This window comes from Syngnathus leptorhynchus, chromosome 1 (genome assembly GCF_054491065.1).
Source record: "Syngnathus leptorhynchus isolate UIUO chromosome 1, UIUO_Slep, whole genome shotgun sequence".
In the NCBI taxonomy this organism is placed as follows: Eukaryota; Metazoa; Chordata; class Actinopteri; order Syngnathiformes; family Syngnathidae; genus Syngnathus; species Syngnathus leptorhynchus.
Window position 1 is genome coordinate 23,829,986 of NC_141195.1, and position 21,910 is coordinate 23,851,895.

A 21,910-nucleotide genomic window follows, 5' to 3' on the forward strand; every position below is an offset into this window, starting at 1 on the left:
TGGCGATTAACATCAACCAATCGCTTTTCTGTGAGCGACCTCTAAGGAGAGTAACTCGCACTTTTCCAGCTTTTGTCCGTCCAGTTTCACAAGATGAGTACATGAGATTGATCTACATTCTTTTTTTTTTAATTACTGACTGAACAATTTGATATTAAAGAAGTGTGACAGTTAAACAGCGATAATGATTGTAGGACAAGATGTATTGAGACAAATGGGCCTTTGGCAAATAAGATAATAGCTTGTGTGGGGCCCATGGTGTTTTTTGGGACATTTTAATGGACATTTATACTCACCCGCCATGTTAATTATTATTATTTTTCTTTAAATGACTGTGAATATCTTTTTGAACACGTTATATGCAAATAGTATTGTATCAGTGGCGAGTATTTGGGCATTTTAATAAGGCACCTGGGACAACTACGGGGGGGGGGGTCCTCTGTACCCGGAAGTAGTTGACAGTGAGCGGGAGTTTCGCTGGGTCTTGACTGTAACTGCTGCCGTTGTGTGTTTCAAGTGAGTAACGCTGTTGAAATGATGATACAATGATGAATATGATACATACAGTTGTACAATGTATGATTTTACGGAGAACATGAACAGTGTGTGATGTTTAGAACGGGTCCTCTGTACCCGGAAGTAAGTTGACAGTGAGCGGAAGTTTCGCCGGGTGTTGACTGTAACTGCCGCTGTTGTGCTGTGTGTTTCAGTAACTTGATTATTTTAACATGCGTGCGATACTTGCTTCCCCCTGCAGAGGGCGCAGTCGATCTTATCATTTGACCCGTGTGCTACAGTTTGTCAACAAATACTTCCATCAAGCAATTGTTCCACATTTATTTCACCATAAGTCTAAGTGTGTTTATTTGTACGCATTACCTTATAAATTATGGACATAAGTCTCTGATTTTGTCTTGTATTATCTTCACTTTAACACAAGCTAAAAGTATCCCTCCACTCCAAAGTCATCCAAGCATGACTTTACGGGCCAGGCTTTCTCCACTGGGACATTCCAAAAAATTTTGAACAAAGTCTGGAGCATAGAGACCTTTTCCGACATGAAAACCAAGACCGCAAATACTTTCGCCCGACGTTTGAACGATTGATTCGTAGAGATTAAGATTTATTGTGAATTTGTGTCCCACTACTTTTGTCCATATGATGCATTTTCTTCTTATTGTTCTTGTGTTGGGATTCTCTTTAGTGGTATATTCCAGTCAGAGAGACTGTTCTTCTTTTACGGTAATCCCTTTCTCTCTCATCTCTTGTTCTGGGAGTGTTTGTGTGCGTGTGCGAGCCAGAAAGAGAGAGACAGCGAGAGAGGATAAGTCAGATCAATACAGGGATTCCTTCCTCCTTTGTCCTTGACTTACCAGAATACACACAAACAGGAAGTGCGGGGGTGTTTTGACTGATGAGTTTTGCTTGGCACATAGCGGAGAGGCAGAACATACTAGCCCATTTGATAGTGGGACAGTTATGGGTTAGCGATGAAGTGGGGTGGGGGGGGGGATTCCATTTTAGAGCTCGAGGGGGAGGAAGAGCGGGAAAAGGCAAACTGACAGGAACAAGTAGGAGGAAGATAAACGATTGGCAATGGGCACGTTATTTACAAGACATGAGGCCATCTATAGTTCCAATCATCAAATTTCTAACCTTTTATCATCTATACCAGGGGTGTCAAACTCATTTTTGTCGCGGGCCGCATTATATTTATAGTTTCCGTCAGCGCATATGTGATATAAAGTATAGGCTAAACAACAAACTGATGAATAATGAACTTTGAAATCAGAAAACTTGTTCAAATATCTCAAAATAGCTAGCAATATCTGTATTTTTTTAAAAAGTGAAGACAATTTGCAATTTTAGGATTGACACATAAAATGATGTGGCGGGCAGTATCTGGCCTCCCGGGCCTTGAGTTTGACACCTATGATCTAAACCTTCTAGGATTTGGGTAAAGGACACAACAAAATCATCTCTTGACTGTAAATTCGCCGCATCCAAAATGCAGCGCACACTCCTGCCTAAATAAATAAATAAACTTCAACCCAACTCTACTGTCTTCTACAGAATCTATGATCTATCGGTGAGATTTGCCTGAGGACAATTCTTTATCATTTGCAACACATGTAGTAATAAGTCTAAGTAATATTAATAAATGAAATAATTAAATTACTTAGTAATGCATACCAAATCAATAGGTCACAACAGTCAATGGTCAAAGGTGAAGTCAGTAAAAATATAAATCAGTCTTTACTGTGTGGCCGGTGTTCGGGGATTCTTCTTCTGGTCTGATGATGATTTGTTGTTGTTATTTTCTCTTTATATTACAAACAAAGTCTTTACATATCTGACTCTATTGTTCCAACCTGTTTAATGCATTTGCGTGTATTTGCGACAGAATGACATCATAAATCACAAGATACTGCTATGACCTCCACTGGGTTGTAAAAAAAAAAAAAAAGAAAAGAGGGAGTAAGAGCGAGGGAGGGAGCAGACGGGACGGCTGGCGATGAAAGTCGAGGAGCGATGGAGGTGAACAGGAGGGGAGGAGCCGGAGGCGGCGGGGGAATACATGGAGAGATTGAGATGAAGGAAGAGATGGAGGCTGATGTCATCTGGAAGAGCTGGCCAATGAGAGCGCGAGGAGGAGGAGGGAGGAAGAAGGAGGAGACGCAGCGTTCAGACGGGCGTGTTTTATGTGCTGCTGCAGCATCTCGCACGGAGGAACGAGAAGAAAGACTTCACCAAAGCATTGGAGAGGTGAGGCAGCATCACTTTATTTTATTTTCTACATCATCGAAATAATGCATTATGAGCTGTGTGTGTGCGTGTATGTGTGCGTGCGTGCATGCGTGTGCGTGTGAGTGTGTGTGTGTGTGTGTGTGTGTGTGTGTGTGTCTGCGCGTGTGTGTGCCATAATGACTACTCCCATCAATACAATAGCAGGTATGAGTACTCTCCACTTCCATGCTGTCCTGCTCCACTTTTATCTTGTGTGTATTTTGAAGCCCCAGAGACCCATTTGAAAGTTGAACACACTTCAAAAATATATATGGTCTAATATAGAGCAAAATTTGTATTTAATTTATTGACACAGGAGAAGAAAAAAAATGAGGAATGTCCAATTGTCACACATAAAATTATTGGATGTAAATTTTCTTGTTATCTGAGTTACATATGCTTGTCCACGTTTTGTTTGTTTGTTAAATCGATTTGAATTAAGGTGTGTGCATGTCTATAGTGAGAATATCTGAAGACTTTTATTATTATTATTATTATTATTATTACTATTATTATGTTGAAAAATGTTTTGTCCAAAAAAATAATTTAGAAAACCTTTCTTGCATCTCCGTCTTCTTCCCACTCATTTTTGAGTTCAAATGCTATTTTATTTATATTCATATTTTTTTCCTTCCTCTTCTTCTTACTTTTGTGCCCAAAATAAATATCCAATCAATCATCTCTAGAAAACAATTTACTGACCAGTGGCATGTGGATAAATATGGAAGCTACATCACATCATAATGTAGCCAAGTACACTCTCAAAGCATGATTCCAACTTTTCATTTATTTCTTTTTCTTCTTGATTGCTTCCTTATGGAGTATGTTGGAGTTGTGCCCCTTTGCGGTGCTGGAACATTTTTTGTTGAACGACAGGAATGAGGTTTGTGAGGGGGCAGACAAAGAGGGAACGCTAGAAAAACGATATGTATTCTAAAATGTGTTTTCAAGATAAACAGAGAAGGGTGCTGAAATTGTAACAAATAGGAACGTAGAAATTAGTGACTAGAAAGGAAGTATGTCAAAGTGATACATCAGACGAGATCTTTGTATTTTCAGGAGCAGCTAAGCTTAGTCGGAATTGTTAGAGACTTAAAGTTTCAATTCAGTATGGTAAACTTGTGAAGTACAGTTCAGTTGTTTTTAACTTTGAAGTTGAATACATTTGCATGAAATATTTCATAACTCTTCATTTTTGAAAAGTCCTTATTTTTTTTGTCGTTGAAGTGCAATATTTTGAACTCATTCACTGCCATTGACGGCTATAGACGTCAAAGTTCTACTTTAACCAAGCGGTTAGTGTACGAATTATCATTTCAGTTGAATCATTATTTCAGTACAAGTCGACAAAATACGGCGTGGCGCTTGGTGTATACACAATACCCAAGATGTCCGTCATTTTTCTGGCCTTTGTTTACTGAGTCAACATCCTTATGTCCTCGTCGTGTTTATCCGCTGGTGACTCCTGAATTCCTGACATGCCTCCCGGGGAACTTTATTTGAGGCCCAAACACCTTTTTTAGGAAGGTCTAAGAGAAAAGCCGTGAGCCCCTCAAGAGGATTTAATGGATGGTTTTGTAAGCAGATCGGACCATGGATGAGGGTGCGGGTGGATTACTTCCTGTGGATTACGTTGACGTGTTTGGCAACGCTCACTTTTGCTGGATGATTGGCAGCAGGTTGAGACTAGCATGCTGAGCGCGTGTCCCATTTGATTAGATAATTCGGTCTTCCATTTTAGTGATGCAGGAGGAGTTTGATCACACTTTAATATCATTTCAAACTCGTTGTATGAAATTACTCGAAATATAAATGGATTCTGAGTGATTTGATTAAAAAAAAAAACAGGAAGCACTAGCAGGTAACTCTCCATAAAAGATTCTCCACGAAAGTACATTTAGTTCCTGCAAATTTGGGAATAGCTTGCGAAGATCTTGGGAAGTACTTAGGAAGTAATTCTTTGTGCTTGTATAGAACTTGGGAACATCTTTCGGAAATGCATGGAATGAGCTTTGACCAAACATTTCAAGAAAAGCTTTGGAAATAACTTGTGAAGAGCTTTGCGAAGAGCTTGTGAAGAGCTTTGAACAGCCTTAGGAATGTATATGATGTGCTTTGTTTGTATAGCGCTTGGAAAGAGCTTTTGAGGAGATTTAGGAAGAGCTTCATTTGTTTGTGTAGAGCTTGTGTCGAGTTTCAGGAAGTGTTTGTAAAGCTTGTGAAGAGCACCTGCTGCTCTTCGAGGAGACTACATAAAATCTCCAAATGCACTTGTGAGGGGCGGGGGAGATCACGTGGAGGCCTGTTTGGAGAAAATGAAATTATCTCCAGACTTATCTTCTTCATCCACGCACGCCCCTCCTTTTTCCTCTCTGATTCATCATCAGCTTCTTTGAGTCTTTTTGTGTGGAGCGTTGAAGCTCTGTAGAAAGATGTCTTTGTTGCGGGCCCGTGCGGAATGTTTGCTTCTTCCGACCTGATCCAGCTGTTAGCCTCCATTAGCTGGGATCAGCGCAATTACAGCCCTTCCGTACCGTTTGGCTTTTAATACTCTCAGATGCGGCTAATAGAATGCTTTTAACACACACACACACACACACACACACACACACACACACACACACACACACACACACACACACACACACACACACACACACACACACATACACAGTATACCGTAATAAGACTACTTTTGTGAGGAACGTGCTGGAGCCATGAGAAGAATCCTTTCACGAATAATGGGTGAAACGGAAGCTTGTTTTGCTGACAAATGTCTTCCTGTCTCGGTGGTGATTGTGAAATGTCCCCAAAAGTTTGTTACACACTTCTGACATTTAAGACAAAGGGTGCTATTTTCCTGCAAGTGCAGTTGAACTGAGCATTGGGGGCTTGTTTTGTTTTTTGTGGTATTTGTATAGATAGGAATGGGTGTTTGCGCCGTTGTGGATGTGAACACAGCCGTTTAAAACAACCTGATTCAAGTCCATTAATGAGATTGACGTGTATAAAGTACATTAATAAGTAAGTGCAATATATCCATTCGTGGATGATAGCCGCTGTAAAATGGAAACTTGGAGAACGCCTTTCATTTCTCTCGTTTGTTTCGGACAAAATGTAAAAGTGCTCATTGTCATCAAGCTTCAAAAATGAAGGACCTAACATTTACTTCAAACCCTTACCCTGGCTTCAAACTCAATTTGAAACCATAACACTGGATTCAAACCCTACCCTAAAACGTTAAATCTTGTTTAAACTCTTTGAAACGACAATTTCAAACCCTATTTTTTTACTTGAAACCCCAATTTGCAACCCTACACAAACACAAACCTGCTATTAAAAAACGGAAATATTAAACGTTTGCCTTGGCGTCAAAACCCCAATTTGAAACCCCAACACTGACATTCCTGTTTTCAAACCCTATTTTGAAACCTTATTCATTGTTTGAAATTCTAACCTTTGCCTCATACCCTCATTCAAAACCCAAATCCTGTCAGTCATTTGAGACAATCACCTTGATTTGAAACCACAAATCGAAACCCTAATCTCAATTTAAACCCCAAACCAAACTCTCACATTGCCCTGAACGCCAAATGGTGGCTTGAAACCCTAATTTCACACCATAAACCAGACATAAACCCTTCATTTGAACGTCTTAACTATACCAAAATATTTTTGAATCACTGCAACCTGCTTCAATTATAAACTATGTGCACTGGCCGAAAGGAAACGGTGTGTGTGTGTGTGTGTGTGTGTGTGTGTGTGTGTCCGCGTGTGTGTAGACGCAGGGTGTGGCCATGCGGCGGGACAGAGCTGGGGGGGATGGGAGGTGCAGAAGGAGGGGCCAAGTGGGGGATGGGCTGGCACTGCTGCCGCTGCTGCTGCTGGAGTCGGTGGTTACCATGGCGACAGGGGAACGGCGGAAATGCATCCCGGCTCCTGGCAGTCGTGCGCACTCGCTCAGGTTTTTCCGCTGATACGAGATAATCATTTGGGTACATTTTTTGCGACTAGGGATGGGGGGGGGGAGTCTGGAGAGCATCGTCCTCACAGTCTGTGCAATATTTGTTATGATGTCATGAAAATGAATGCTGCTGTAAAATATAATAGAAAAATATAGTTTAGCACATCTTCAATTTGAAAGCCTCGCCTTAATTTGAAACCATAACAATGTTTTGAAATCTTAATTTGGAACCCTCAACTTAGAACCTTAACCTGAAACCCTGCACCTAATTTGAAGCCCCAACTGGCTTGAAAGCTAAAAATCAATAACTTAAACAGACTTGACTTTATCATTCAACCCTAAGTTAAAAACCTAACCAAAATTTGAAACCCCAATTGAAATGAAATTTCGATCAACCTAACCCTAACCCTTACCTTACTAAAACTAAAACCTTAGTTCGATGACATTCATCATGTCTCCGTAACGATTATAAACCGATTCTTTTGTTCAGATAAACAAAAGTTTTAGTTGATACCTGCTGACACTTTGGACTGTAACTTCAGTCTTCCTCAGCGCCGTATTACGACGTGCTGCTGACGTGTCATTTATCCACCGGCCGGCTCGGCAGACCTTTCAAAGTCCACCGAAAGTCCAAACTGTCAGCAGGTAGCGACTAAAACTTTTCTTTGTCCGAACAAAAGAATCGTTTCATAAAAAAAACCGAAAACCTCTCATACAAGAAATCAGTGGTTGGGGCTGAGACGTTAATATTTTGATGCAGACTGTAAATTCATGTTGTCAACAAGACTTGGAAGGCTCGCTAGCAAAATGTCAAATCAATCGGCGTGGGCAATATGCTGGTCAGCAGTGCGTTAATGGCATTGGTTAAGTGCTTGGTTGCCACGACAACAGCCCCTTGTGATGGTTGCACGATGTTACGTATCAAAATGACCACATCAGCGTGGACTTGAAAGCGTGTATACGTTGATAGATGTCTTGTGCCCTCCCACAGGGCTCCAGCTGCTGCCATTGCGACCCCCCCCCCCCCCCACCCCCCATCCCTTCCTCCCCTGCGGGGATGAGGCTAATAGACCCTCGTCCACCCTGCCAGTGTTTATGCAGCCACATAGTGTCACTAATGACTGACTTCTGCACAGCTTCATTTGTCGTGCTGAGATGCTTGGGGGGGGGGGGTGGCAGTTGAGTGGGAAGGGCGGGGGGCTTGAGATGGGATAGCATTTTTAAGTTAACTCGTCTCACAAATTGTGAGCGTAAACTAAAAAAAAAAAATGTATTTATTTTTTTATCTAGGATTACCGTATCGACCCGAATTAAAACTGAAAAAGTGGGGGTCGTCTTACATTCGGGGTCGAGACATTATGCCCATTTACAACGCTAGATGGCGCCGGATATCTTTAAAGCGAATGCTGAACTTAACTCCCCAGGCCAAAGCGAACCCCTGTCACAAAGAAGAAAGAGAGAGAGCTCAGTTTAAACCAGTTTGTATTATTTTATTTTATTTCCTTGTTCGGCTTTGTTTCAAGACTACAGTTCCAGTTAGACTTTGCTTTGGCGGTTAATGCAGTTATTGCAATTTGGTTGTTTTATCGCAGTAGATTGGTTTATTTACATTTCAAAAACCAAAAGCCATTCCTTTACAAATGTGATTGCACTTTAGTTTACATCTTTAAATGTTCATATATTAAGATGATAGACAGTTTGCATGATTCGAATGAGGCAAAATAACATGCTTTTTGTCTCGAATATATTGTTATAATGATTTGTTTCAGATGTACTGTAATTATTTACTGTATAGAAATTAAATCTGGTGCTCAAAAAGTATTTTTTCAAACTTGAGTCTTGAAAAAGAGAGGGTCGTCTTATAATCAGGATCGTTTTACATTCGGGCCAATACGGTAAATCATACCTGGTTTGAAACCCTAATTTGAAATATACAACATATTTAGATTTAGATTTCATTGAACAAAGCATAGAGTATACACACAAATTTGATAAAAATAGATATCCAGTTAGATTCAAACGAAAAAAAACCATGAAAATGTGTATTTCACCAATTCTTCACCAATCTTTTGTTCAAAATCTGTCAGTTTTTACTAATTAGCATTATAAACACACACACACACACACACACACACACACACACACACACACACACACACACACACACACACACACACACACACACACATTTAGTCCTTCAGGCAGACATGTTAATCTCAGAGGTGCTTTATTAAAATGACATGTGTTTCATATTCATGAATTCTGATAAGGACAATATAAGCACTTGATCTCTCTCTCTCACACACACACACACACACACACACACACACACACACACACACACACACACACACACACACACACACACACACACACACACACACACACACACACACAAAACACACACACAGTTCTCCACCCTGCTAATCTCCCTCCACACATCCAGATTCTCCCCTGCAGATCGGAATCTATCAATGAGTTAATTTCTCGCTCCGTCAGGCACCATTCCTCCACCTGCACCCTTATTTTCCTCTTGAACCTTAAGCCCCCCACACACACACACATTTACACCCACACAAGCTCAAACCCAGCCCCTCCCTTCCCTGATTAGACTGTCCCACCTGCACCCGCCCTGCCTTCTCCCCTCGTGGCTCCAAGCAAAGCACCCCTCCGCTTCTGCAGGACGTCCCAGGACTCCGGCAGGGTCAAAGGGCGGCGCTCAGTATATTTAACATTAGCTGAGATGGTGCCGCCTTTGGGCCTCCAAGCGTTTTGCGAGGAAAGTGACCCACTATAGGTCAAATCAAAAAACAAAAAACATAATTTTTATAAATTATAATTTCACCCTTCTAATACACTGGAAGGTTGGATCTCATATGTTCCAAGTGGAATATTTGAAATTTGCCATCAGAGTTGACTTCCACTCCAGGCAGAAGCAAAACATTGACTGGTGGGATTACCTCAGTTTGATCGCATTCCCATGAATGGACCCGCGAGCCACTTTGAAGTGCCTCCGTGCTATTTTTGGCAAAGTGCAGGGAGGATTTTCTGAAAAAGGGATTTGCATGTTGAGCGTTAAGATCATTCTGCTCCTCAAGTCAACACAAACTTCCATTTAAAGGCAAGCCAGAGTGATAACTTCTTTTTTTAAGGTTTACTTTGACTAGCTCTTATTATACACGTTCATTTTTTTTTTTTTTTTTTTAATCAATGTATTCATTTTGTGGGGAAAACTGACCAGATTTTTGACATCAAATAAAAAAAATGAAATTATTGATATTCGAATGAATGAATCAACTTTTATTTGTCCAATAAACAAAATCAGGAAAAAAAAAATCAATACATGGAGTATCTATGCATTTTGAATAGAATTGATTACTTTTACCCAAGGTTAGGTTCATTATTTTGACCCAACTGACTGGCTTGAAGATCAGATTCAGTCACATTGAAGAGCTGAAGCTTTCCGCCATTTTGTCAAGTTAAAGTGAATTTAATATAACGCTGTTGGAAAACATTGGCGGCGCCTGGATGGCTCAGTGGGTGGCATGACTGACTGGACACGGAGATCGAGGTTTAAATCCTGCTCAGGGCAGATGGTTGTGTCGGGAAAAGGCATCTGCTCTCTAGATTTTGCCAAACATATTGTCTGAGTGGAAATTTATTTTTACCAGAGCTAGCTAAAATAGCTAACCCAATTCTTTGTGTTGTTTTTCAGCATGATTGTATGAAAACCTGAACCCATTGTGCTTATCAAATTGTGACACAGCAAACACTCAGTGTGTGATCATCTTATTGACTTTAATAGACTTTCTTGCACCCCCCCCTTCCTCACCTTCTGTCCCCTAAACCATCTTCCCTTTGTTGTATGGGTCAAACACCCCTCCCCCTTTTTTCCCCTTCTTTCCTCCTCATCACAGAACCAGAAGACGAAACCGCCAAAGCGGCACCTTAAATCTCTCTTTGTGACGCCATTACGTCGCCAGGAGGGTCCCAGGCGGAGAAGGCGTGTGCGTGTGTGTGCCTTGATGAATGCGAGTGTGTCAATGGGACATTGAGACATGTGTGTGTCAATGGCCCTCCCCATCCTGTCTTTCGTCCTCTTCCCTTTGACCTTCCTCCTGCCATCCACACTTCCGCTGGCTCGAGGAGCCCTCGTCATCCCACCAGGCTGTGAGTATGGCGTCATCATGTTCATACAAAATATAAAATAAAAAATAAAAGGATGTATGATATTTATATACTATGAGACAGTATCAATTACCAATCACTTTGCATCTCGTTACAGAATGAATTGAAAGCATATAAAAATATTATCTATTATATATGTATCGTACTGTTATCTAATTATACTAATATTCAATAATGGGAGAAAATATTCAATTTTTTTATTATATCTATTCATTATCTATTTTTCTTTTTTGGTTTTGCTGAACATTTGCATTCTTGCCTTTTTTCTGGCTTTCGTGCGGAAAAACAGATAAAGCCAACAACAGTAAGTAACTCTCCCGTTGCCATGGTGATGTGAAAAGTTTGATTTGATGACATTGTTGTGTGTGAAATCACGTCATTCCTTTGTGGGATTAACGGGTGTGTGCGTGTGTGTGTGTGTGTGTGTGTGTGTGTGTGTGTGTGTGTGTGTGTGTGTGTGTGTGTGTGTGTGTGTGTGTGTGTGTGTGTGTGTGTGTGTGTGCTGGCAGTTTCGCAACCACCTGTGCTCACTGAGCCTTCTGAGCTGAAGATATCACTCACGGCCTTTTCTCATGATGACATCAGTCTGCCGTGCGAGGCTTCCGGCAACCCTCCGCCCACGTACGTCTCGTTGACTGAAACGTTTCATATCAAATTTTCATCCAATCCTTTCAACCGTCAAGCCTCAACCAGCCACCATTTTCTGTGCCCTCATTCAATCCTGGAAGAATCCATATTCACAAATGCAGTGCCATCTCAAATAAGATACTTCCGGCTGCCTACTCACTGATCTAGGGCTTTTCCGTTTCCACGGCAACAAATGTTCCTGTAATTAAATGACATCAGTAATTAGATAACTTCTCTCCCCCCACCTTGCTAGCTTCCGTTGGGTGAAAGATGGACGGACGTTCGGCTCGGAGCGGACGGGAAGCGGAACGCTGAAGGGCAACGACAACGATACGTTGGAGTTGTACCAGGGAACGTTCCGATGTTATGCCTCCAACACGCTGGGCACTGCCATGACGCACACAGTGCACATCAATGTGGATAGTGAGATACCTACTTATCTAGCTAACCTACCCACCAAACCTACCGACTTATCTGACCTACCCATCAACCCCACTACCTACCACTCTAACCTGCCTCCATACATTTTAGTATATCTCAATATTCATTCTGGATCGACAGTATTTATCAAGTTATAGAAAAGTCACATGACTAACAAGAGACCAAATGTTCAATAACACACACATACATATACATACATATTCACGTACACATACTAGAATGACGAAGTAAGGTTGACTGGGGTCGCCTTTTCTGCACGCTCATCCCTTGTTGCCACGGTAACCATTTCCAGGAACCAGAGCGGTGATGTCAGTGTGTGTGCTTGTGTGTGTGTGTGTGTGTGTGTGTGTGTGTGTGTTTGTTGCAGCCCAGCCAATTCTGCTGAAGCAGAAGAAGATCCGCCGGCAAGCATACGTGGGCGAGAGCATGGTGCTTTCTTGCAGCCCCCCACAGAGCTCCACCCCACCGCAAATCCACTGGATGGATAAGAGTGAGTTTTTAATGGCAGAAATGGCTCTCGTCTTTCACGTAATTAGTGCTGGTTGCCAAGCGACCAAACAGGAAGTGGCCTGCTGCCTTTTCACACTAGTTTGTGTGTAGAGTAGGTTGTATCTTAGCAGTACGTGTGTGTGTGTCTTAACGGAAAGCCTCAGCTTTGTCTACTATAAGGAGAGGGAGGAGATGTGAGACAAGTGAGGCTCTGCTAAATTTCAAGCTAAAAATAATCTCATAAAAAATGCTGACATCACACATTTCTACCACTTCCAAGGCACCTGCCACATTCAAAATGGAGATGTGTCACGCGTGTGTTTACCTGCCACAGGGATGGTGCACATCAGGCAGAATGACCGGGTGACGGTCGGCCTCAACGGCAAGTTGTACTTTGCTAATCTGCTCAAGAGCGACAGCCGAGAGGATTACATCTGCAACTCGCAATACATCGAAGCCAGAACCATCTTGCCCGACACTGCCATCGCCCTCACTGTCCTGTCCAGTGAGTACACACACGCAAGCATGACTGCTCGATGTTGGATGTACGGATCGATTGGCTGATCCATTGGTGACATTTCAAACGATCTTTTATCCAGGTAATGACGTCGCTCACGGCAAGCCGCCTCACTTCTTCCACCCGAGCGGTTCTCACTCGTCGGTGCTTGCGCTCCGCGGCCAAAGGCTGACCCTCGAATGTATCCCCAAAGGCCTGTAAGGATCTTTTTGTCAATGAACTTCCTGTTTCGGCATCGTCTCTTCCTGCCTAGCGTTCTCTTCCTTTCTTTTTTTTTTTAATCTTTTCTTTCTCCTCAGTCCGACTCCAAAAGTGGAGTGGAAGAAGAAGGACGGCAACCTGGACGAAACCGGCGGGCGTCCGGAAAACCACGACCGTTGGCTCTACTTCGACAGCATCAGCCAGAGCGACGACGGCGAGTACGAATGCCGAGCGTTCAACACGCACGGCTCCAGCGTGCACTCCTTCACCGTCACTGTTGAAGGTCAGTGGCCTAATTTCTTTTCAGCATTTTTTTATCATTGATAAACCCTAAATATATCATAAACCTTTATCCCAAAACACAAAAACAACACCTTGTTGTTTTTTTCGATGTAAAGCGGCTCCCTACTGGGTGAAGGAGATGCAGAACCTGCGTTACGCTCCAGGCGAAACCGTGCGACTGGACTGTCTCGCTGAAGGCATCCCCACGCCCACAATAACCTGGAGCATCAATGGTCAGCCGCTCTCAGGTAACCTCCAGCGATGCTCTTTGGTCTTCTTGCGTCGTCTAACCTTTACTGATATCAATCGAAAGGACCATAAAATCAATATGTTTTGTCTTACGTCTCCTCAGCGGTGGACGAGGACCCTCGCCGCAGCGTATCGGGCGGCGTGTTGAGGATGAACGACGTCGTTCTGAGTGACACGGCGGTGTATCAATGCGAGGCCGCCAACAAGCACGGCTCCGCCTTGCTCAACGCATTCCTCCACGTCGTCGGTGCGTCTTTCAAGAACATTGCTTTCCACCACACACGTATTTCCTTCGGTTGTCTGGTTCAATGACTGAGCTGAACACGGTCTTGGATGTGTCCCTCAGAGCTCCCTCCTCAGATCCTATCCTCAGACGGCGTCGTGTACCGGGTCACGGAGGGCGGAACCATCAAGATGTCCTGCGAGACTTTTGGCTCGCCGCCCCCTCACGTCAAATGGTGAGTGCAATGGGGAAGCAATGAGAAAACGTGACTGGAAGCCACAAAGAAGACACACCTAAATGAATATTGCAGAATCTCCATTTGAAAAGACATTAGTAGGCTTTCAAGTGCCACCATCAAATGGATCTATAAGACCTCATTGGAAAGTTAGCCGAAGCTTTCAGAGGCCTGTTATCCTGTTCCAACTTTTGTGCTATGGACTAAAGCTTCTGGACCTTTACACACTGTGGACCTTGAAAGTCACACTTGTGTTCTTTTTTTTTTTTTTTTTTTTAGGGAAGGGGAGGATTGGGCCCCCCTGCTGTCTGACCCCCGTGTCTCCCTGTTGACCAACGGGATGTTGGAATTATCAGACGTGGGTCCCAGCGACAGCGGCATGTACACTTGCTTGATCAAAAACACCAACATCTCCATCAACGCTCACCTGGAAGTTTTCAGTGAGTTTCACCCCCTCCCGATTATCATACGATCACTATCTTGCAAAGAGAGAGGAAAAAAATACTATTATTGTGGTGTTTGAAATGTTTGGTGGTGTTGTTTTCTGTCAGATAAAACAACAATCATAAGCGGGCCGCAGGATGTGCGCGCGCTCCGTGGCGGGAACGCCTTGCTGGACTGCCATTTCCGCAAAGACCCCCGACTGCTACGCTACCAGATCGTCTGGAGAAAAGATGGACAAAAACTGGACGAATCATCACCAGATGACAAGTAATGACTCAGCAGAAGCATCTCTATTGTTGTTGCCCAATCACCTACTCAAGCACTCTAGCGGACAAATTGTGTTAACACTAGCATGCTAACACGACAGCTAACAGCTAATACGGTAGCAGACTGTTTCCAAACGACCAATTCAAAAGTCAAATGCCCTAAGAAACGTGTGTGTGTGTGTGTGTGTGTGTGTGTGTGTGTGTGTGTGTGTGTGTGTGTGTGTGTGTGTGTGTGTGTGTGTGTGTGTGTGTGTGTATGTGTGTAGATACACTATCTTTCCAAACGGCACACTGAAAGTAACGGACGTCCAATCAAAAGACAACGCGGCGTATTCCTGCGAGGTTATCACAGAACTGGATCAGGTGACAGACAGCGGTTCCATCACAGTCGTGGGTGAGCTTCCTCTTCTTATGTTATCCGCCATCTAGTGGTTAGAGTGGGAATTGTTATGATGAGGATTAAAAGGGGCTTCTTACCCTACCCTTATTTTTGGACAAAAAAAAAGAAGCAGACACCATTTCATTTTGGGCCCTCAGCTCCTCCGGACCCCCCTCAGGATGTGACCCTCTCTGACGTGAAGGATGACACTTTAACTCTCAGCTGGATCCCGGGGCGTGCGCACAACAGCCCCATCACAGGTAACACGTACACACCTTCAACTCTCAAGTCAAGTCATGTGACCCGCCACCTGTGTGGGTAGAGTTCATCGTGGAGGCAAAGGAGGAGCAGCACTCGCGTAGGCACGACAGCGACACCTGGAGGTGGGAAACGATGAAGCGGGTTCCTGCCGACGTCAACCACCTGCAGCTCAGCCTCCACCCTTTCTGCACCTACGTTTTTCGCGTCGTCGCCGTCAACCAGCTCGGCCCCAGCGAGCCCAGTCAGCCCACGCCGCGACACAGCACGCCCCCGGCGGGTAGGAATCGTCAATGATAAAAAAAAAAACAGAAGTGCCGGAACAGACATTCAAATGTTCAGAAAATGTCAAATTAAGTCCATCTGTGGAAGTGCATTTTAGATTCACCCTAAAATTTCATTTTTATCATTCTTATGGGAAATTCATAGTTTTCTTTTGATATGTTGCCACATTCTAGTACCCCACATCAACCCCACCGGTGTTCGTAGTGAATCCTCCGCCGCTGGAACACTGGCTATTACGTGGGACGTAAGTATAAGAATGTCAACATACATCTCGACGCACTCAAACTTTTTGAACTTGTTCAATGAATCATTCAAACGCCACAACAGGAAGAACTGAATCCAGAACTTCTTGAGGCAGACATGCTAACCATAAAATTACCAAGATGCAAACAATCACCCAGTTTGACTCCCTGATTTTCTTACATTTGTTCAATGGGTTTTAAAACAAGAAAAGAGTGAGACCAACCTTTACCTGTGCATACAGGAGATGCCCAGGCGATCGCATAACGGTCAGGACTTCCAGTACAAGGTTTTGTGGAGGAAAGCTGGGGGCAAGAGCGACCACTGGAACCACGGTTATGCCAAGTCGCCGCCTTTCTCAGTCAACGACACGGGAACATATGAGCCTTTTGAGATCAAAGTCCAAGCCGTCAACACACTGGGAGAAGGCCCAACTCCAGAGGCTGAGATCGGACACTCGGGCGAAGATGGTAAGGAAAAATTTTTTTTAACACTTTCAGTCTACTTTGCCTTATTTCATCATTCTTGCCGTAAATTGAGTTTCAATTCATTGTGTCAGTCCCCGAGGAGCCTCCCAGTGGAGTGGAAGTCCGGGTGATGAACAGCACGGTTGCCGTGAGATGGAACGAAGCCCAGAACGTCCGTGGTCTTCTTCTGGGCTACAGGGTACCACATGTGACTTCACATTCAAGGTCGGGCCTTCCGTTGCTCACCACCGATCTATCCGATTCAGATCTACATCAAGAGGCTCGGTCCGGAGTCGGCACGGGTACGGCGGTCCCCTGGGGAGGTGCGCCTCCTGCAGGAGGGTAAAGAGCAGGAGGGAAGATCGGAACGAGCCGAGGAAGACAACAGGGTGGTGGAGGTCCAAGGCATGAAAACCGCTGCGGAAGTGACGGACCTGCAGTTCTTCTCCCGCTACACCGTTTCCGTCACTGCCTTCAACAGCAAAGGAGAGAGCCCCGCCTCCCCGCCTGTCGGCTTCAGCACCCCGGAAGGAGGTGAGCTTCTTCTGACTTTATTCGTACAGAAATTCAACCTGAAATCATCTTCATACAGTGCCTGGCCCACCGGCATCGCTGCTCTTTGAGAGCCCCTCGGAGAACTCGATCCTTCTCTACTGGACACCCCCACTCCAAACCAATGGAATCCTCCGGGGTTACATGGTCCAGTACCAACAGGGTAAGAATTCATTCCGGGATTACTCATAAGGATCCCTGAATATAAAGAGCAGACAGTTTTTTCATTGGACTGATCATTCTTTGTTTTGGTACGCGCGCAGAGGTGAAGAGCCGAGACGGTCCGGTACAGATGGAGATCATCGGCGATCCCAGCGTGACACACCTCATGCTGGATTCTCTGGACCCCCACAGCTATTATACCTTCCAGGTGATCGCTCGCACCGCCGCCGGGGATGGGCAGCCCATCACCAGGAGGAATGCCACCCTTTTCGACGGAGGTACAATGCCCAACCGTAGCGACTTCAGAATCTATTGTTTGGACAGAATTGTTTTGTCCTCTCTGATTACTTCTTCTAACTAACTCCTTTCCATTCTGTTTCTTCTTTTCTCCACGCAGTTCCTCCAACAAACATCACCGTCGCAGCCGACAAGACGTCGCTCAACTTGAGCTGGGTACCCGGAGAGCGAGAGAGGAACCACGTCTTCCACATTGATTTCCTTAAGAAGAGCGGTCAGTGAGGGAAATGAGAAGATAATCATAAGAAGGAATTCCTGGACCACGTTTATAACATTTTGTTTGGCAGCCGGTGGTCTGTGGGAGGAGTCAGAAATCGTGAACACGTCGCAAGGGTTCTACTCGCTGACAGGTCTTCAACCAGGAACTGAGTATCACCTTGTCGTCATGCATGGGAACTACACTCAATGGGAATCTGCAAGTTGGACCTTAGGACCAGGTATGAAAGTCATTCTTTTTTTTTTTTTTTTTCAAAATGCATTTTAAAAAACTGGAAGCGGAAAGGAAAGCCCGACGATGGGTTATATTGTGCCCTGTAGAGACGCTAACAGATAAAATGCTGACACGTTAAAATGCTAACATGCTAATAGCGCTGTTTGGCGGTCAGGGCCATCGGAAGTGAGCGGTGGCTTCGCCGCTCGGGGTTGGCTGATCGGGCTCATCAGTGCCATCGTGCTGCTTATCTTAATCCTGCTCATCTTATGTCTGGTCAAGCGCAGGAAGGGCGGCAAATACGCAGGTAAGAGCGCACACGGAATCGATGACTTTCGAGGTCGTCCGACTTATCCTCACGTTTGTTGTCGCTCGTTGTAGTGAAGGACAAGGAAGATAAGGAGGTGGACTCGGAAGCCCGGCCCATGAAAGACGAAACCTTCGGAGAGTACAGGTGGGTCGTCTGCATACAAATGAAGATTTGACTTTCTTTCCCCGACGACTCACTCTTGCTTTTTACCCCTGTAAACGCTTCGCTGGAAGGTCTTTGGAAAGGTGAGGAACTTGACGCATGACTGTGTCACACAAAGAGAAAATGTGTGACAGTGAAGATGGTGAATTGTGGGGGTTCCATCATGGAGCCTTGGGGGACTCCTCAAGACACAACCTTTTCATGCATGGTGTTGAACTTGTGCATCACTTTGAATGTTGTTGGGGGAAAAAAAAAAAAAAAAAAAGATTGACTTCTGGGAGTAGATGATGAAGACTTCCTTTATGACCCTCCCTTTGTTTCCCAGCGACACGGACGAGAAACGTTCGGACAGCCAGCGGTCGCTGGGCGGCGACAGCAAGCTAGGCAGCGACGACTCGCTGGCCGAGTACGGCGACAACGTGGACATCCAATTCAACGAGGACGGCTCCTTCATCGGCCAGTACAGCGGACGCGCCCCGGTCGCCGCCGGGAACGAGAGCTCCGACCCCGCCTCCCCGGACAACGCGGCCCCGCCTCCTCCCATTGCGCCGTCCATGTCGAGCATCCTCAACCGACCCAGCTAAACACACACTCACACACTCACTGTCTGAATACATTCCACACCTTTATGCAGACAAAATGTTTACACCGTGTTTCGCCTTTTCAATGCCACGTTTACACACGAGCGCACACAAACACACACACTCCTACGAAGCAACTATTACTTTCTCTTCACACATTGGAAATTTAGCATCGTTTGGAATATTCCAAGATGGGATTCATGAAAACTTTGTCGGTCGCAGAGGATGGGGATTTTCCCAAATTATTGACAATTCTTTTGTCAATAACTTTAAAGGAAAATAATTTAGGACCCCCCGGTTTTCCCCGCCGTGAACTTTCCAGCTTGAAAAATGATACCGAACGTTTGCATGGCAACGTTGGAATCACACGACTAAAACATAACGTGTCAGCCATTTTAAAACAACGCATCCGTGTGTGTTTTTGTGTGCGTTGCCTTTCTCCATCCCAACAAGCTAAGTCCGAATGTCCTTTTAAAATTGAGAGGAGAAATTTTGCCTTACAAAAATTCCACCGAGCTTCCTCTCCTCACTCTACCCACGATAAGACCCCCTAAAAAAAAAACACAACACAGACACACACACACACACACACGTACACACAACAGTTGGAGGCCCAGGAAACAACATGGAGTGAAGATTTTGTGTAGCAATACTCCCATGCAGGCTCATCCAACGATTATCGCTCTCTGAATGTAAATACCACGTGAAGATTGTTTTCATTTTATTTTTTGTCATTGCTTATATATATATATATTTTTTGCTCTTTGATATTTTGATCTCTTGTATCATATAACTGCTGTCCTGTCGTTTTAACACTGAATGCTAAGCTAACATTTGAGACGGAGACATTTGGTCACCTGCGATGAGTTTAGGAGTGAGGATGAAGATTGCGGTTTAAGGCGTTCGGGTTGGATTTCTTTTTTGGGTTGAAAACGCAGACGTGAATGTTGACGTAGCATTCGGTGTGTGTGACACAGCTTTCCTTGTGTCACTTTTGTAGATGAGACACATTTAGACCATAGATTCATAGCACTTTTTTTTTTTTCACGCTCAATTTGTCATTTGATTTTTAGTGCTTTTAGCCACAGAGCAGATGATGACGACCATAATAAAAAAATCCGTTAAGTATCTTAAAATCTATTGTTTTGTGGCCTCTTGTGGACCAATTCACGTTGAGCTGCAAGATAAGAACAAAAATCAGACGGTAATTTGGTCAATAGACGACGTAAGGATAAGAAATTCAACAAGTTTCTCAAATTCAACCTTTGGCAAATCAGCCAACACTGAATAGTGTTCAAGTTTTCATGTCACGATTATAACCGCGATATCCGATTATCGGTGATTGTCGGGGAAAAAAATTGACGTACTAGTGGATATAAGAAGTCTACACACCCCCGCCTTACTCATTTTCTGTCAGCCCAAATAAAATAATGGACCTTTGACTTCTATAGTCATCAATGCCAATGAATGGTTTTTGTGGGGGAAATAAATGACACCAAGATAAATCATTTCAAAACGTTTTCCTATCCCAGTTGTAAGAGGGTGTGCAGACTTGTGCAACCACATTGCATTTCTTGATCTTTTTTTTTTGCCTCCCGTCTTGAAAATATTTTAAAACTAATTTCAATTGACTTATACTGCTTATAGGTCACATTAATAGTAGAAAACGTTTTGAAATAGTTTATGTATTTCTTTATATCACAGAAATCTATAGAATTGACCCAAAAATTGTAATGACTTTAAAATACATGATGAATTGAGACCCAATTACAATAGTAAAAACAAAAACATTTTTAAATCTGAGCAATTTTTCAGCATAAAAAAAATGTCAACGAATATGTCACATCCCTGGAAATCACAGGCATTATTTGACACAGCAAGATATTTCAAACAAATGTTTTGTTACCAAATGTTTTTAATAAATTGTACAATAGCTTGCTTGAATATCTGGGTGCCATTCTTTTTCCTTGACATTCAGGATTACAAACTTGAATAACGTGGCGATTTTTACATTCATCTATAAACAAAGAGTTGAAAGGCCTGCTTGATTGAAAAAAACTGGATCTGACTTCTGAGTCAAGGAAACATGTTAGCATTTTTGTGAAAGATTTAAATTAGCCTTCACGTATTTCTCAAATTATTTGAACATCTCTTTGTTGGTACTCTGCTCTGACACCGTATGTCTGCCTTCTTTTATATGCATCTATGAATATATATATACAATCTACAAACATGGGAACCATTTTTGGAAATGAGCTAAATAACAAATACTAACAAAATTGCGAATGAGAAAATGGCGGAACAGTCGCGTGGTGTCTCTCTCAATGCTTGATGATGACAACGATGATGATATGGATGATAATAGGGCGGGGGGCTGTACTGCACGACGAAATTGGGCAAATGTTGTACCTGCTTGTTGAATTGTGCACTGTGCTCAAACTAGCAAACTAACCCCAGTCTGTCAACTAATAAACAACATAATCAATACAGCTTGCTGTCTCTGTGTGTCCATTTGTGACCAAAATGTGTCTTTGATTTCATTTTTTTGAATCAACGGGGAAATTGTTTAGACACTCTTTCTTGTGATATCGAATGAGCAATTGTGTCCAAACTTTTGCTTGGCTGGTCTGCTGTTGAGGAACATATAACACTGCGGTCAACCATTTTTTTTTAATGACATGTTTTAATCAGAGATGTAAATAAATATTTCAAGATGTTGGTTTTTTTTTTTTTGCACTGATTCTGAATCTGCTTTTGCCTTTTTCTCTGGCCAATCAGGCTTTTATAATAATTCGACTACTACTACTACTAATAATAATGAAAATAATAATAGCACTGCCCCCATTACTGACCTTAACTTTGAGTTTGGGCCAA

At 43.4% G+C, this 21,910-nt stretch overlaps 1 protein-coding gene across 4 annotated transcripts; it reads left to right on the top strand.

Moving 5' to 3' along the window:
- The first annotated feature begins 436 nt into the window (after positions 1-436).
- Positions 437-21,525, top strand: LOC147062854 (neural cell adhesion molecule L1.1-like). 4 transcript variants are annotated; one of them, XM_085926043.1, is made up of 30 exons: positions 462-516; positions 1,205-1,242; positions 2,405-2,766; positions 10,669-10,921; positions 11,229-11,243; positions 11,449-11,560; positions 11,820-11,989; positions 12,375-12,497; positions 12,831-13,001; positions 13,096-13,210; positions 13,313-13,497; positions 13,613-13,744; positions 13,849-13,992; positions 14,092-14,203; positions 14,483-14,643; positions 14,755-14,914; positions 15,180-15,307; positions 15,451-15,552; positions 15,615-15,830; positions 16,009-16,079; positions 16,320-16,545; positions 16,635-16,741; positions 16,809-17,076; positions 17,135-17,257; positions 17,358-17,534; positions 17,654-17,767; positions 17,841-17,990; positions 18,159-18,290; positions 18,365-18,437; positions 18,781-21,525. In XM_085926043.1, the coding sequence occupies exons 4-30, from the start codon at positions 10,810-10,812 to the stop codon at positions 19,037-19,039; spliced, it is 3,858 nt and encodes a 1,285-aa protein (XP_085782169.1). In that variant the 5' UTR covers positions 462-516; positions 1,205-1,242; positions 2,405-2,766; positions 10,669-10,809; the 3' UTR covers positions 19,040-21,525. The 4 variants fall into 4 exon arrangements, with proteins under 4 accessions (XP_085782159.1, XP_085782169.1, XP_085782155.1 ...); XM_085926033.1 differs by lacking the exon at positions 1,205-1,242 and having other exon boundaries at positions 437-516; XM_085926029.1 differs by lacking the exon at positions 462-516 and having other exon boundaries at positions 1,109-1,242.
- The last annotated feature ends 385 nt before the right edge of the window (positions 21,526-21,910 follow it).